Consider the following 16,107-nt stretch of genomic DNA (forward strand, 5'->3'; position numbering starts at 1 on the left):
TGTTTTTAGTTTTTTTCATGTCTGTTTATTTTTCATTTATTGATGCAGTTTTAAAAAAACGGCACTCTTGTTGCTAGAATGTGTAAATACCTGTTAATAGAGTTTTCACAGATTTTAATAAAAACAGTTTTTAATCCTCATTGTCTCAGACATGCGGCTCTGTTTGTCTCCTCCGGCTCTTAGCAACTCAAGCTGCATTACGTCCTGGGTTTTTCATCAGCAATAAAGAGGTCATGGGAAGGATTTCCTACCCTGCTATTGGTTGGAGTTACCATGGTGCCTCCAAATTTTTTCTTCTGTTTTTTTGTAGCCAGCACAATGCAGGACAGAGCGTTCTTTCATCACTGGTTGTCTTGATTTTTTTTTTTTATTATGAAGCAGCTTCTGCTGACAGAACTGAAAACAGTTTGTATTGTTCACAAGACAATGTCTTTATTTTACAAAATCTTACATTTTTGCTATTTGTGGACATTTACAACATGCAAGAAAGAGTAAACAGAAAGTTTACACTCCTGCTAGTACATTACATCTTACTTAAAGTGTTGGAACATATAATTCAACACATATGTGAAAAGAAAAACAGATGGCCTTGATTTCTCTCCAAAATCATACTGAAGTTTACACAATTCATCGGCCAGCAGAGACTCAGCTTTACAAAGAGAAACCTAAAGGAGCTGAAAGGTAATAAAATCCAGTGAAATTAAACAAGTTCGTTCATTGTTTATCTCAAATTTACAATTTAATTCTAATACTGAGGTTTATTTCAATGCCCTCTGATAGGAGCCAGAATCCCTTCCTTTGGCTCCTGCTGCCCCCTGGTGGTTAGTCCCTAACATCTCATCCATCTCTCCTTCTTGCTCAGCGGATATCCTCTGTCTACTTTCAGCAGCTTGTTCACTCTCCAGTACTCGTCTCCCTTGAAGAAGAAGATCTTGCCGTTGGTCCAGGTGAAGGCGGCGTCAGGAGAGGAGGGCACCCCGCTGATGAGCATGCTTAGGGGTTTAGGGTAGAAAGTTGAACTGTATTTCAACTCATCGAACTGCCAGTGCTCTGATCCCTGCATAGAAAAAAGGCGAAGGATTAAAGGCATAAAATAAATGTGATTGTGAAAGCTGATTGCAGATGCATTGAGGAATAGGAATAGTTTATTGTTTGATGATAATGGCTCACAGCTAATAAATTATGAGATTTTGATTGTCTTAAAATTAGAACATTTCTTCAGTGGTTTGAATAGATTAGAGTGTTGGAATCAGATCAGAAGTAAAAAATGTGGATCCGTGAATCCCTAGCCTTGTTAGGACAGTATGCAAAGCCCATCCAAAAGTTTGTGGGTGTTTCACAAGATGTGGACCTTTGACTGGAGTCAGTGCTTTGAGACCCAGCATGCACTGACTTAGACTCAACTTTGTTTATCCCTTGGGATTACTCCTTCAGGGAAGTTCTGGTTCCAGTAGCTTATATAGAGCACAATGAGTTAAAGCAAGATGCTTGAAGATCCTATATCCTGGCATATCCAGAATATGCCAGGATATAGGCTAAAACTGTCCCTTCCTGGTGTTAAGCTGCTGCTGAACCAGGTACAGTGTTTGGCCTGGAGTAAGGTGAGCTTTGGGGCACCTAAAGGAGTGCTGACTAAGCTTTGCGTGCATATATTGTTAGTATATAGGCATGTATCTCAGACAGCCTGTATTTTGAGAAATAAATAGTTGATTTTGTGCAATTAAAAAAACATTATTTTGAATTTGAATTAACTGTGAGGAATAATTATCCCCCCCCAAAAAAAAAAAATCAAAGGACACTTACCAACAAACTCTGACTTATATGATTTCCATACAAACAGCTTCATTTAATAATTTATTTGATGACAATGCTTTATTGACATGCATTTGCTTTCCTTGTGTTTTTTTTTTTTTTTTACCTTTATGAACACGAGCTTCTTGTTAATCTGGAGGTATAAGGCTGCGTCAATGTTAGAAGGGATCCGTGTGACCTGTTTGGGGTAGCCGTAGTCAAGCATGAACCTTGTGTACCTCCATACTTTACTACCTGTGACCAGAAAGATTCCAGACGTTTAATGTTTAGAAGCAGCAGCTGTAGAGCAGAAGAAATCCCGCAGAAGCTCTGTGTTATATATCAAAAATGGTTGTACCTTTAAAAAAGTATGTCTTGTTTGTTCTTTGCGAGTGGACAGCTGCGTTCAAGTTTCCAGGGAGTTCCCTCCATAGTCTGCTGATCTTTATCGGAGTGTTGTGGCCCATATCAGAGATAGTCCACACATAATCCCCACTAAAGGCAAATGTTTTGTCCCAAGGACCTAAACAAAGAGATTTTGATACCATTTAATTTTTTTGTAGATAATCAATTTTATGGTCAGCTTTGCTCTGTCATGATTAGTTATAATGGTGTTTACTTCAAGATGTTTTATCAGATTTAAATATATGTTAGTGTTTTTATCTTATGTCAATGAATAAGTGGAATTACCTAACATGATGGCATCCAAGTCCGCAGTGCAAGGATCTGGAATTATTGCAGGTCCAGAGCTGCTTTCAGTGGGAAACAAGCTGTCCAGAGAGGACGTTATGGCTGTTGTGGTGCTGACAGGCTTGCCTGGAGAGAAAATTGAAATCTAAAGTTAGAAGAATCATTAATATTTTTCCTTTTCTAATATCTCTCACCCATAATAAACAGATGCATGCTTGTTACTAAGATAAACAGATGCATGCTCTATATATGTTGCTTTTCTAGTCCAAATAAAAAAAGGCTGTACTAAAATGTGACTTTCCCTAATTTTTAACTTTAATATGTGGCTGATTTATGAAATTAATTTAATAAAAAAAAGATGAACTAAGAAAAAGCAAAATATAGATTTGAAATGATATGTTCAATGGAATTCAAGGCAAACATTGGTCCCTTTGTAACAAGAGTTCTTTGAAACGGTTTCTGTTATGAACCATCTCTACCTTAGGAAAGTCGGGAAGTTGGGGGCTAGTCCGGGATACAAATCCAAAGTACCGTATCTAATATATAGCAAGAATTGTACTCTGACAATTTAATGAACTGTAAATCAGTTCTGTAGTTGTAATTGGTAAATATGTTATTGACTTGTTTAGAACTATTCTGTTGGAAAATGATATAAAGGGTACAGCTTTTGTAATATTAAGTTTAAGATAAGTTGTCAAAACTGTAACGATTATCAAGAACCAAACCTGTTTCCTTCTCACTACACTTACCGTATAGTGCCTGAATGCCTTTGACATCATCTGAATGTAGCCTGAAGTTGACACGGTAACCAGTGTAAACTGGTGCCATCAGGGCACTCCTGAACTGGGAATGACCCAGACCAAGAGCATGTCCTATTTCATGGGCTGCTACAATACGCAGATTAGTGCCATAATATGATCCCTCTGTCCAGAATTCATCCTCGTCGAAATGGACAATACCAGATTCTGGTGACTCTGCGTGAGCAAGTACGTGACCTGCAGGGAGTATACAGACGCAGTATGGATTACAATCTAGTTTAGTGATTTGTATGGAAAACACTGAATGGATTTAGAAAGGGAACAAACCCCGGCCATCAAATGGGACAGAGCAAAAGCTGTCTTTCTTATGAAACGAGATCCTTATGTCGGCTCTGCTGTAATCAACCTCTCGGAATGTCAGGTCTGCCACATCACTCCAGTACTTAAAGGCAGAACGGATCGCTGCTTTGACCTCCGACTTCAACATGTCAGGTGTGTAATTGTAGATCCGGTAGGTGAGAGTCTTTTTCCTCCAGCGACCTGAGATGAATAGAAGTTTTTTCTTTTTACTGTAAGCCACCGTTCTAGATCTATTTAAAGCATCATTGAAGAGATGGCATCAAAACTTGAAGTAATCTTTCTAATCTTTCCAGAGGGGCTTTCAAAAGTATTATTACCTGTCTATAAGATATGTGTTTTAAAACCAGCTTTGCACATCTAAACATTTTGTTTCCATTTTAAAATAGCTCCAGCTCAGTCTGAGTCGATGGACAGTATCTGTTTTTAGGTCTTACCTCAGACTGAATGATCTGGATGTTGACTGGACCAAGATGCTGTTTAATATGCTTTGAAAACCTTTCTACTGTTGCCCTTACTGTAGGTTTATCTTTATTCCCTGCTGGATTGTGAAGCTATAGCCCGTTCACAAGGTAAATGCAACTGACAGGTTTTCACCAGAGTTCTGCTTCACTGTCTCTGCTCAAGAAATGCATCTCCATAGCATGATCTTGCCATTCGTTTATTGTGGATTCAGCCTAAAAAGTGCAACCTTTGTCTCATCCAACCAGCACACCTCTTTAACTAATTGTTTGTTTGCAGCTTGTATACTGTGCATCTCTACAGCTCCCCCAGAGTTACCATAAGTCTCTTCATTAAAGAGGACAAAATAAAAAGCACACTTTTCACTTTCACTATAACCATGTGTCCGATATAGATTACTTTGCTTTTGTCTATCATACACATGGCTTTTTCTTCTCACAAACAAAGAGTAATCTAGAGATAATTCCACCAATCATCACTTCAAAGGGCAGAAGTCAAATTTTTTAATATTGCAATATGCAATATTTTAAGAATCTAGGGATTTTAATTGACGACAATCATATTTTTAAAGGACATATTGAACGTTTGTTTAGAAAAGATGGAAAAACTGAAAAGCTTTTACTTCAAAAATGGGCTGTTTTTCCATCAATGCAAAAGAGAATGTTGTTGCTGCAACATTCTGAATTATGGTGACCTCATTTATATGAATGCCCCGACTCAAGAAATGAAACTACTGGACTCTGTTTATCATGCCACACTGAAGTTTATCACAAACTGTAAGCCTCGCACACACCACTTTACAAACATGTGGACTGGCCAGCACTGACTTTCTCATTGGTATGTGTTCATTTATACAAGTATTCTCCTCATATCTGTGGTAATATATTGAGCCAAAAGCGGCCGAAAGATATATTCTTTACAAGAATCACCGCTACTGTTTGTACCAAATGTCCGCTGTAATGCTGGTATGGTGGCATTTTGGTATTCTGCCTCAACAACATGGAACGATTTACAAAAAGACTGGAAATTTAAGGAACTGGTTTCAATAGGCCAGTTTAAAGTTTTGCTGAAAGGTTTGGAAATGAAATGTTTTTACTGAAATTGTTGTACAATTGTCTGTAATGTACTGAGCTGTTAAGATTAGTAGTCTCAATGGGATGTTTCTGTCTAAATAAAGGTTAGATAAAAAAAAATGAAACCATAGTAAAATACTCTAAAGCTCGAAGCTGAAACTTGACAAAATGTGAAAAAGATTGAACACTTTTTACAGCTTAACAATGTCCTTAAACATCAACCTCTCACATAGATGGCTGGTTGAATGGAAATTAAGAAAAAAACATTCAGAAGTTTTCAGACTAAACTAAAACAATATTTTGTAAATGTTCTGACTCACCCATAACTTTATACTTGAAGAATTTCTTATTAAATGGATCCTCCAGGCCGCAGCGGGGCTGTCTCATCACACCCAGGGTGGCTTCATCTAACTCTCCAGTGGGAGAGAGATCATTCACCCTCTGGAAGACTCTGACCAGATTTAAGATAATTATACATCTGAAAACTGATTAAAAAAAAATAAAAATTCTTTCCCTTGAGCATGGTTTGATTATAACAACTACTGTCTGTTAAACATCTGTCCAATTTTCTTAGTAAAATCCAACATTACTGTTACCTCAGTGCTTCAATGACCTCCTCTAGGTAGGAAAGGTCCTGTGGATCAGCTGGATCATTCAAGTAGCCATACTTCTTCAAATACGTCTGTATTTGCATGTAAAAGTAAAAATATATATTTATTTACCTGCAGTGATTTCTTAATTTTATTTTTTTTTAAAGGTAAAAAATCTTACCTTGGCTTCATTTAACTCTGTCCATTCCACCGGGGCACATACTGCAGCTCTGAGGCTGAGCACCAGCAGCAACAGAAGCCCTGTGAGCCCCATTGTCCACTTTTCATCCACAGCTGGTATTTTACAGTGTGAGAAGTGTTCAGAGTCTAACAGCAGACTCTTTGTGTTCCTGGATGCTCCAGCAGTTTTAACTCAGTCGGGCATGAGTCAGCCCCGCGGCTCTGATGATCCACCTCAGAAGAATGAGAATTACAACGAGCAGCCAGCTGACCTCAGCCACCATATGTGCAGTGAAACTGTACAGCTGTTTGGGGAGGATCTGGAGCTTTTAACCCAAAAGTTTAGAGTCCACTCATAGGTTAGCAGCTTTAGTAAAGCCCAGTTTAACCTTAGAGAAGTGAGAGAAGCTATTTCTGAAATATGAGGTAAATATAAAAGGAAAGTAATCATCAGGATCACAGGTACTTTGTTTATTTCCCGTTGTCCTGGCAGCCTGTGTATCTCTGGATAATGATGATAATGATCTAAATCACAGGGTAGGAAAAACCTTCTATCTGTACATTCCTGTTCCAACAAATATTTAGGGTCAAAACGTTGCTGTTATTTCTCCTGTTGACAAGGAAGCAGTAATGAAGTTCCTTCTTTTATAAAGCTTTTCTACTCTAAAGCACTTATTGCAAAGTGTGCAAAGACATACTTTGAAATAAAAGTATTTGGCATTGTTGTCTCAATCTACACTTTACAGTGCAGCTGGTAAATGCTACATGATGTACTAGGATTCCTTGGCTTTTTACCAAAAATGTTTTTCATGAACTATATTAAATTTCCTCCCTCTTCATACCTTATTGCATTTTTTATGTTACTAAAAGGGCTTGAACATTCATTTCATTAGAAATATAATTACAGTGTTTAACATTTTCTTAAATGCAAACTTCTTGCATTTAAGATACAAAATTTCTCACTTTAAGGTGGAGATACTGCACTTAACGTGAATTTGCCACCACACAGAAAGGAAAAGACTTTTCCCATGTAGTATTTAAGTTTCGCAATAATGGATTCTGGCCAAGGTCATGAAAACAACGAAATCCTTACATTATATATGTCTGCAGTTAGTGCAGAGGATAATCTATTTCAAACTTTTGGTAAACCCTAAAACAGCAGAATTTTGGGAAAAAACTTACAGTCTCAGTTATTACCACAAAATTATGTTTATTTTAAAAAATAGGCCAACACAAAACTGCTCATTATTATAAAGTAGAATTATTAGTTTTCATGTTTGTCAACATATGAAAAAAATTATCTGTTCCCTCTGTACTAATAAAAACAAACATTTGTTTAAATCATAGCCATATTTTCAGTATGTTTCTGATGACATATTTGTCCATCACTTGGAAAACAGCTCGACCTTTTAACATCCAGTGTATCATATTTGATACATGAGTTTCAGAGACCTGTCATATCATCATTGTAATATTTTTGTTGAAGAATAACCTCATACCTACCTTACAATCAGACAAGTAGTGAACAGAAAACTGCATGGAAATGCCTTATGTATAATAAATGAGACAAATAACATATCATTTACCTTATTTAAAATGTAATGGGTTTTTTTATTTGTGAAAATGTTTAATGAGAATGCTAGTTATAAAAAATCATTTTCTTACAATTTTTTTCATGCTTTCCTGGGTTTTGCTAAGACAGACTGGATGCAGAGCATCTGTGTAAATTAACGATCATGACGTCTCTTCTTGAAATTACCTATATATAGCTTTTAAGTGAAATCAATTAATTTCACTTTAGATAGAATGTGCTATGATCTTTAAGGTTGTTTGGCTATTTATGTTTAAATTACTATTTAATCAATTTAAAAACCTTCCCTGCAAAAAAAAAAGCTTGATGCGCATGTATCCAGTGACATCAAATAAGGAAGGCATAAGGCAACAGTTCAGCTATTTGTTTCAATGGCTGCAGGAAACAAAAAAAAGGAAAGAACATTTCAGGAGAGACAGACATTCACCAGGCAGACAGACCATGGCCTTTTTAAGGCAATAGAAAGCAGAAAACAATATTTAGTCATTTTAAGAATAGCAACTACACGCAGAAAACCATGAGATGGGGACAAGATCAACAAGAGATGTATACAAATGAATTGGTTGAAGTTATGAAGATGAATATAATCTTCAACTCTTTTGCAATCCTTCTAAATTAGTGAATAAAATTGAAACTCCCTGAAAAACCATTTCCAGCTTTGTCCTGACCACAGTAATAAACCATTTGTCTGACTTGGAGAACAGTCAGCTTTATGTTTCCTGTTTGTCATTGTGACACCAGCTTCCTGCTCATCTTTTTGCACTCATCTGCTTTACCAGCAAGTATCAAATTTCAGGTTATTTTTCTAAATAACAGGAAGTCATCAGAAAATCAGATAATCTCACTAACTGGAATTAAAAGTTCTTTAAAAAAAGTGTAAAATAATGCACAGAAAAATGTTGTAGCTACATTTGATCAAATGCCCATTAGGTACACTGCATAAATGACCTAGAATTAAGTAAAAATGTCTTAAATTACATACCCTTAATTTGAGTAGTTGAATAAGATAATTTGTCTATGGAATGAGTATTTTTTTTTCTGTTAAAATAAGATAAGTAGATAATTTGCACTTTCATAAAGATAATGCAATTGTTTTTTCTTATATTAAGTGTAAATTGTCCTGTTCAATTGGCAGTGTCACATGCTAAATTAAAGACAAAAATGAACTTATTTCAAGAAAAAGGGACTTATTTAGATTGCAATTTTTGTTTTGTTTACATTTAAAAACATAAGAGTCTAAACCCAAAACGACAGCCTCATTTGTGATAAAGAAAGAAATTAGCAAGCATCCAAACTGCTAACACAAACCAGCTTATGTATTTTATGTCTAAACAGTGAGTTTGTTTATTGATACAAATTTTATTATTGATTAAAATTATTGTATAATATTCTTTTTTTTTTGACTATTTTAATCCTTGGTTTTGTTAAACTAGAGATATATTAAAATCATGTGGACATTTGGGGCTATTGAAGTGAGTTTTAATGCACTTAGACTATTGAAACTTCTACAATGAATAGGGATAAGATCCCTTCTATACTCCCCTATCTTTAAATGCCTATTTCCATTTCTAAATGTCAGTTTTAGGTTTTGTTAATTCACCTTAATTCCCACTTTCCTTTAATGAAATTAATTTTGAGTTTTATTAAGGGAGCTTCCCCCTTTCCTGCTATTAATTTACTTGTACACTTGTATGTAACAACTTGCGTCACTCAAAGCATTTACAAGTTTGAATTTACCACTAAAGTGACACATTTGTTTAATTTAGTGATGAGTCAGTTTTATATTTCCTGCATTTGTCTTTTAATGGCAGAAAAGAGGCAATAAAAAAATAGTGAGATGTTGAAGCAAAGTTTTTTCTCCAGGAAAGTTTACATAAAAGCATCTATTTTCATGCAGATTTTCTGCTTATTACTTTAAAGCATCTCTCCCTTTCTACTCCAGTCATAAGGGAGTAGAGTTTGACCACACTGTGCTGCATAACAGAATCACTCATCTGGTTTATCTGCAGAACATCGAAAACATTGCTTCTTTATGAGTCAGGCAAAGAAACATCACAGAACTTCCTAAATGTTTAATGATAAATTGCATTTTTTAAGTCTCTACCAGTCACAGAAGCAACATCTGGACTGAATCACATTCAGGCCAAAAAGCAAAACTACCTCCTCAGTTACTGGTCATGTCTGATTCATGAAATCTCATGAGTTATGAAAACTTTTGCTTCTTACCTCTTCGCAACCATAAAACTACACTTAAAAGACCGTTTATGTTTTAAAATTCAATTTATTATTTTTCCAGATGTACAGAAACAAATGACATGGGAGTTTTTAATGACATAAATAACAAAATTCAGACATTTTACTGTAAACATGTACTCAGAGGAATAACGTTTTGTTGGGCATAAAAAGATTAATAACTTAAACTGGATTTCCTGTATAAATCAGTGTATAAAAGGAAAAATTAACTCCATTTTCTCTTTGAGATATTGTGAAAAACAAAATGCACCCAGTACATTTCTGCAGTTGGTGTAATGACAAAACGAGTGAATCCAAAAAGTGCGGTGTTGCACTGGCACTTTGACAGGGTTCACACTAAGCAGCAACCAAATCAGCAGAAAGAGTGAGTAAAATCAGAAGTCTGCATCATTTCCAGTATACTAGAATTGAAAATGCACAGAGAGCATTTTAAAATGCCACTGAATACGACAACTCAGCAGGACACCAGTTACACACCGTATGATTTAACAAAAATTATCTAAATATTTACAGCTCCATAAAAACCAGCTACCCTCTTAAAAAGAGGTGTTAGATACAATCTCATTTATTCCAAAAAAACTCAGTTTGGTTAACACTACAAATCCTGGAGTTCTGTATACAATATTTTCATAGACAAGATTTTTAAGTCTTAAATGCAAAATTATGTGTTTGAATTGAGGAGAATTTGGTGATATGATCCGTACCACCATGCATAGGATTAATACAATATGTAATTTTTAAAAGAATATAATTTAGCTCTGGAAAACCTCACAAGATGTTGTTGCCAACCAGCTGCTGAGGGTTACAGAATTATATAAAACTAAGGCAATGAAATAAGAGGTTTTCCCGTAAATATATATATAATAATATATATTTTTTTACATTTAAGGTCAATTAGCAATTACATTTAAAATCAATATCATCTAAAGAAATATCATTATACTTGTATTTTGAAGCTATGCAAATATTGTCTAATGAAATGTGGTGAAATTGAACAGAATCGATTTTGTTTTACACAGCAAAACATTTGATATTTTTGGTTTAATTATTGCTCTGTGGGTTCTTTCATGTCCTGCATTTTCTAGAATCTTTCCAGTTACAGATTAAGCCTATTAAGATGGTTATTAGTTAAATAATTGATTCATCTGATTGTTTCAGCCCCACATTAAAGGTGTTTTAGCTTCCATAACCTCAAACGATGCAATTAATTTAAGGGAGGAAACAACCAAATGCAAAAGGACAGCACAGTTTATGTCATAGTGAGGACAGATGATTTGAGAAATTAGTAAACATCAGGACAAATGAGGGCTCTACTACTGTTTGAGAAGAGAAAACAGCTTTCTTAGCAGCTCATTTTTTATTTCTATTTTCCCCTTTTCAGTAAAAAAAAACGCTGACATTTCAGGAGGCTCTTTTCTAAATGTAGGTTTAGTTACAACAATTAGCTAGGACTGCTGTCAGTGTGTTTGAGTTAAATGAATGAGTGTTTGAATGCAGCTACAATCTGAATTAAGATCTATATTTTAACTTGCTGTCCACCCACTACATGTTCCAGTTTTTTTAGGACATTTTAAGGCCAGAGAAGATGTTTAGGATACATTATTGTAGACAGACTTATCCAGTTTTGTCCTTCGAGGAACAGAGACGCCGCTTTAATGCAACTCTCACTCTCATTGACACAGCTGCTGCACTGCTGACTCACATAAAGAAAGCCTAATCTGATGACAGACAGTTGCTCAAAGAACAACCTACATTTAGCCTACAAAAAGTGGTCTATCTATTAGAATATGCTACAATCCTAGTCTATAAAGTTATACTATTAACAAGCAGTCTTCTCAAACTGCCTGTGTGGGAATTACAGGGCGACTGAATTACAATAAGGAGCTTTCTAAAAGTGTTTTGGTTTGTCGAGTCTCCAAAAGTCGACCCTTTAGGACGACCTTCTGCTCGAGACGTTTCCATCACTGCTTTATTGCAGGAAGGCGCTGTGCGGCAATGGTCGGGTTGAATGTTTTCACCTGGTTACAACTTGTTTTTTCACATAATTTCTTGATTCTCATTAAAATGAATATCGCAAAGTTCAAGCTAAAGTAGAAAATTCTGAAAAAAAGATGTGAAAAAAAAAGATATGAAGCTTTTCAAGAAGTCACAATCCATCTCCCAATAACATCAAATGTCTCTATAACCTTCCTGTTTTAAGAGATTTAACTAATTGTTTACAGATTTTGTGTTCATTTACAAAAAAAGGTTCTCTATAGATTATAAAACTATGAAATTAAAACTTCTTTAGATCCAGTAATCAGACTAAAGACTAGAATCAGCCAATTTTCCATTAATCAATTTACTGTTTTTTTTTCTTCTGTTTATTTAAAACACTTTAAAACCAGTAGCTCTCACAGTTCTCTATGGTGTCTATAACAGGTGTTTGTAACCTATAGCTCCTATATAGCTTCTCTTTGGAACAAGAGTTATAATGAGGAATAAATGAGGTAAGCATTTAGTGGCGGCCTAGTGGTTAGGGCATAGGGCATGGAGTCCTGAGAAACCCACTCCCACAGACTGCCACTCTGGGTCTCTGAGCAAGACCCTTAACCCCCTGTTTTTGCTCCCAAGGCGCCTCACGATGGCAGCCCACTGCTCCTCAAGGGGATGGGTTAAATGAAGTGGTAAATTTCTCCAATGTGAGATCAAAAAAGTTTAAATTACAAAGAAAGGCATTAGTAAATAATTGATTTCCAAAATCAGCAAATAACTCCCAAATAAATTTCTACAAGTGATATTTTTCTTCCTTATTCTTTCATTATGTGCTTTATTTGTTTAAAAGGACCATCTCCCTAAAAAGGACTCCACAGGCTACAGGTTGCCTGATGCCATTACTTTCTTCAAACAAGCAGAAAAAAATACTCTAAAACTTAGCTTCAGAGAAATGTTACACAGAATGCTGAGTTCATCGATCAGTGCATGAACCAACAAACATTCATTTAAGTCGAGGCTACTTTTATCCAGGAACCTTCCTTTAGTTGAAGAGAATCTAAACCTATGGTTCAGACTTCAGAGACCTGAACATCAGTGTTAATCAGGAAAAGCTGGACGCCCCTCCCTTCCCTACATCACCTCTAAAATTCAAGTGACATCCCATACGGTTGAGATGCTTCAGTTTCTTCTGTTATATTCTAGGAAACACCACATAAATGTTTTATACGCAGCAATTCCTCTTCCTGTTTATCACTGAGTCACTCTGTAAACACAGTTCCCTCATGGTGACTCAGTTATGGATCTGAACCACTGAACCTGTCCCTCCCATTAATCTTCTCTGACTCTGACCTTCACTCTGTGCCAGGCATTGTTCAACAGTCCTCTCAAGTTCCAGATGGGCAGGATGGTGTCTGGCTGCACGTTGTAGCTGTTATCCACCGCCTTGCAGATAATCTCTAGCTCCTCAGCCTGTGGCGGGAGAGGAGCCGTCAGCTCCCACAGCTTCCAGGCCCAGGCTCGACCAGGAGGAGGTGACGGCTCAGTAGTCTCCCCTTCGTCCCCATTCCTCAGCTGGGCCACCTGCCATGTGTTCCCTCCATCCAGGGACACATCCACACGCACCACCTCTCTGCCGCCGCCGCTCCATGCATAGCCTTTAACGGTGAGCGTTTCCTCGCTGCGGTCGATCACAGCTCCGTCTGCCGGGACGGTAATGGCGGACTGAATGGGAAGCTCCTGGATGGCCGGAGCGGATTTGGGGTCAACCTTGCTCCAGTCCGTCCCAGGAGAAAAACCTTTATAGTCGTGCTGCTGCCAGTGGCTGGCGCTTTCCTCTGCGCTGATCACAATCCGCCCCAGCCACTTCACGTTGCGTGCTCCCACTACGCCCGGTACCACGACGCGCAACGGGAAGCCATGATCAGGGGGAAGATCCTCACCGTTCATTTCATAAGCCAAGAGCACATCGCCCTCCTCACTGATGGCCTTACTGATAGGGATGGAGGTACCGTATGCTGTCCCCGTCACATCTTTATCCAGTCCTTCAAAGTGGACATGGCGAGCCCAATTGGCCACTTCTGGCCCAAACCCCGCAGCCAGGAGCACATCTCTGAGCCTTGTGCCGCCCCATTTAGCGTTCCCTATGGCAGATACGCCCCAGTTCAGTCCTTGCACCTCCTTTATGTTATTCATATCGCTGCGGCGGTTTCCTGCACACTGCATTGCAGCGGTAACGGTGTGCTTGGGAAATTGCGTCTTCAAGTCCTCTAAAGACAGAGAGAGCTCTCCTCCTGGCAGGCCCTCCACTTGGAGGCGATATGAAGCCGGGTCAACCTGAGGAACAGGAAGGTGGTTTCTTTTGAAGAAAAACACATGAGGAGTGATGTAGCTTTCTGTCAGGATCTCTGAAGGAGGCTCGGCATTGAAGGGCTTTTTGCAGTTAACTCGAAGCACAGGGTGGCGCTCAGGGTCAGAGGCGTAGGGGTCTGAGGCCTTGGTGTCCTCCTGCTTCTTCTGGTCCTCCACACTCAGCTCGCCAACCTTCAGATTAACCACAAACAGAGAGATTTAGAGTTAGAGTAAATACCAAAGATCCTCCAACATAAAGTACAGCTCAACCAAAAGAATGTGGCAACATTTAAAACCGCTTTTTAAGAAACAGATAAAGCAAAAGTAAAAATACAAACAAGTTCAGAGGTACGCTCAGGGTCAGCATCCTCCTCTACTGCGTGTCAAACAGTGGCAGAAGCTCTTTGCTAGAGCTTCAACTCCTTCAAACGATTTTTCTAGTTATTCGGGTGAGAAACTTCGACATTTTTCATCCATCTAAGCGCCTAGGGAGTAGATGCTGAACTGTCAGTGAGGTTAACTGCAAATTTCAAGGTTAAATTTGGAGTAGGTCCCTCTTCACTAACGGGCCATGCTGATGCTAAATTCACCTCAGTGTGAAACTGGTGTTCAAGCAGCCCTCATAAGAGGTGATAGTTTAACACAATTCTGTATTCCAACATGAAAGTGGTCCAAACAATTTATCAAGATTTTTTTTTTGGAATAACACTTCAGGGTTTGTGTAAAAACCTCAACTCTTGGCCAGTGGCAGGAATCCAGCCAGCTTAAAGCTACAAGTCTAGTCTCATGACCATACAGCATGTCCACACAAATATCAGAGAACCTGAGAGCATTTCCAAACTCTAACCTATCCTTTAATGGTGGTTTTGGAGTAATGGCTTCTTCCTCTCTGAGTGGCCTTTCAGCCTATGTTTTTCCAGGACCTGTTTCACCTGAGTAATGGTGCTAAATTCTGCATCTGACTCCAAACGGAAAAGCTTAATTTTGAACTGTAAAAACAGGACTTGTAGAAAACTCCCAAAAATTCAACCATGTTCACACAGTTATAATTTAAAATCTATTTTGTCATATGATGAGCCTTCTTGCATGTTTTAAAAGCAAAAGCAAATTTCAAGTCTTTAACAGTGTTTTCATTTATCAGAAAAAAGAAAAAAAGGGGCAGAGGTTACCAACCTTATACTGCGAGAGGATCTCCAGCACATATTCCTGGTCATGAACAGCATAGAGGGCCCAAAAAGGTTCAAGGGCACCACCTGCTGCTAGCAAGATTTTATTCCCACCAGGGTGCATCGCCACAAACTCAGTGATGTCATAAACACCTCCTTTATAAGTGACCCATATGCCATCTTCCAGAGAGCGGTGCTTTGTGACTTCATCGTAGTTAAAGACAGGAAGAGGGGAGCTTTTTGCTTCGCTGGGTAAACCAGCATCTGCTCGTTCAACCTTCAAAGGAAAGAGCAAAACATTAAAAAGGTCAGCATGGACTTGTGCTTTGTTCAGTGCTGCACACAGGCATACAATGTAATAATATCTAACATATAAACCTCTCCTTGCTTAAATCTTGCAACCTATGTATGCCCTGGAGCACTGTAAGCAAATTCATGCTTTACAAGGATTGGTGATTTTACAACAGAAAGGCTGTTTAATTAGTTACAGAGGAAAATCGGACCTCTGCTTGGGACCCTACCCCACAATAATGTGTGCAAGGTTCCCATACATGCTGCGAGGCGCAATTCTGACTTTTATATCTAGAAATCTTCAGGCTTCTTTATCCTTTATACCCATATTAAAATTGAATGACATAAAATTATGGATTTCTAAAATATACTCAAAGAGTGAGTAGCCTTTAAATATGAAACCTAAAAAAACTAACAGGAAAGGAAAGGAGGGTGAGTATAAAGTATTGATGGTCCAGCAACACCAATGGGTCGAGCTCTAACAGCGCATTTCGTTTTACGACAGTCACGTGACCGACACAGTTTTTTGTTTCAAACTGACTGATGCACTAAACTGTGTTTATAAGTGCATCTGTTAATGCA

General features: G+C 37.7%; 2 protein-coding genes across 2 annotated transcripts; both read right to left on the minus strand.

Moving 5' to 3' along the window:
- Positions 1-18: 18 nt before the first annotated feature.
- LOC107082126 (matrix metalloproteinase-19-like) lies at positions 19-6,161 on the minus strand. The gene is made up of 9 exons (XM_015370638.1): positions 5,903-6,161; positions 5,728-5,813; positions 5,452-5,582; positions 3,567-3,779; positions 3,231-3,476; positions 2,482-2,607; positions 2,150-2,314; positions 1,919-2,046; positions 19-1,057 (listed from the first exon to the last, which is right to left on the minus strand). The coding sequence occupies exons 1-9, from the start codon at positions 5,993-5,995 to the stop codon at positions 830-832; spliced, it is 1,416 nt and encodes a 471-aa protein (XP_015226124.1). The 5' UTR covers positions 5,996-6,161; the 3' UTR covers positions 19-829.
- A 3,628-nt stretch (positions 6,162-9,789) lies between these two features.
- suox (sulfite oxidase) lies at positions 9,790-15,787 on the minus strand. The gene is made up of 3 exons (XM_015370543.1): positions 15,756-15,787; positions 15,242-15,617; positions 9,790-14,260 (listed from the first exon to the last, which is right to left on the minus strand). The coding sequence occupies exons 1-3, from the start codon at positions 15,785-15,787 to the stop codon at positions 13,049-13,051; spliced, it is 1,620 nt and encodes a 539-aa protein (XP_015226029.1). The 3' UTR covers positions 9,790-13,048.
- Between the last annotated feature and the right edge of the window lie 320 nt (positions 15,788-16,107).

Source organism: Cyprinodon variegatus, unplaced genomic scaffold (genome assembly GCF_000732505.1).
Source record: "Cyprinodon variegatus isolate N-32 unplaced genomic scaffold, C_variegatus-1.0 Scaffold47, whole genome shotgun sequence".
Taxonomy (NCBI): Eukaryota; Metazoa; Chordata; class Actinopteri; order Cyprinodontiformes; family Cyprinodontidae; genus Cyprinodon; species Cyprinodon variegatus.

What these genes read in the sequence shown, in the direction of transcription:
- LOC107082126 (XM_015370638.1), bottom strand. Translation starts at nt 5,995, where the DNA reads ATGGGGCTCACAGGGCTTCTGTTGCTGCTGGTGCTCAGCCTCAGAGCT. An exon ending in CTTCAAGTATAAAGTTATGG is followed by an intron (nt 3,780 to 5,451) that starts GTGAGTCAGAAC and finishes TATTCATCTCAG; the next exon opens with GTCGCTGGAGGAAAAAGACT. An exon ending in CAAGACATACTTTTTTAAAG is followed by an intron (nt 2,047 to 2,149) that starts GTACAACCATTT and finishes TTCTGGTCACAG; the next exon opens with GTAGTAAAGTATGGAGGTAC.
- suox (XM_015370543.1), bottom strand. Translation starts at nt 15,787, where the DNA reads ATGTATGGGAACCTTGCACACATTATTGTGGG. An exon ending in CTTGCACACATTATTGTGGG is followed by an intron (nt 15,618 to 15,755) that starts GTAGGGTCCCAA and finishes GATTTAAGCAAG; the next exon opens with GAGAGGTTTATATGTTAGAT. An exon ending in AGATCCTCTCGCAGTATAAG is followed by an intron (nt 14,261 to 15,241) that starts GTTGGTAACCTC and finishes GTTAATCTGAAG; the next exon opens with GTTGGCGAGCTGAGTGTGGA.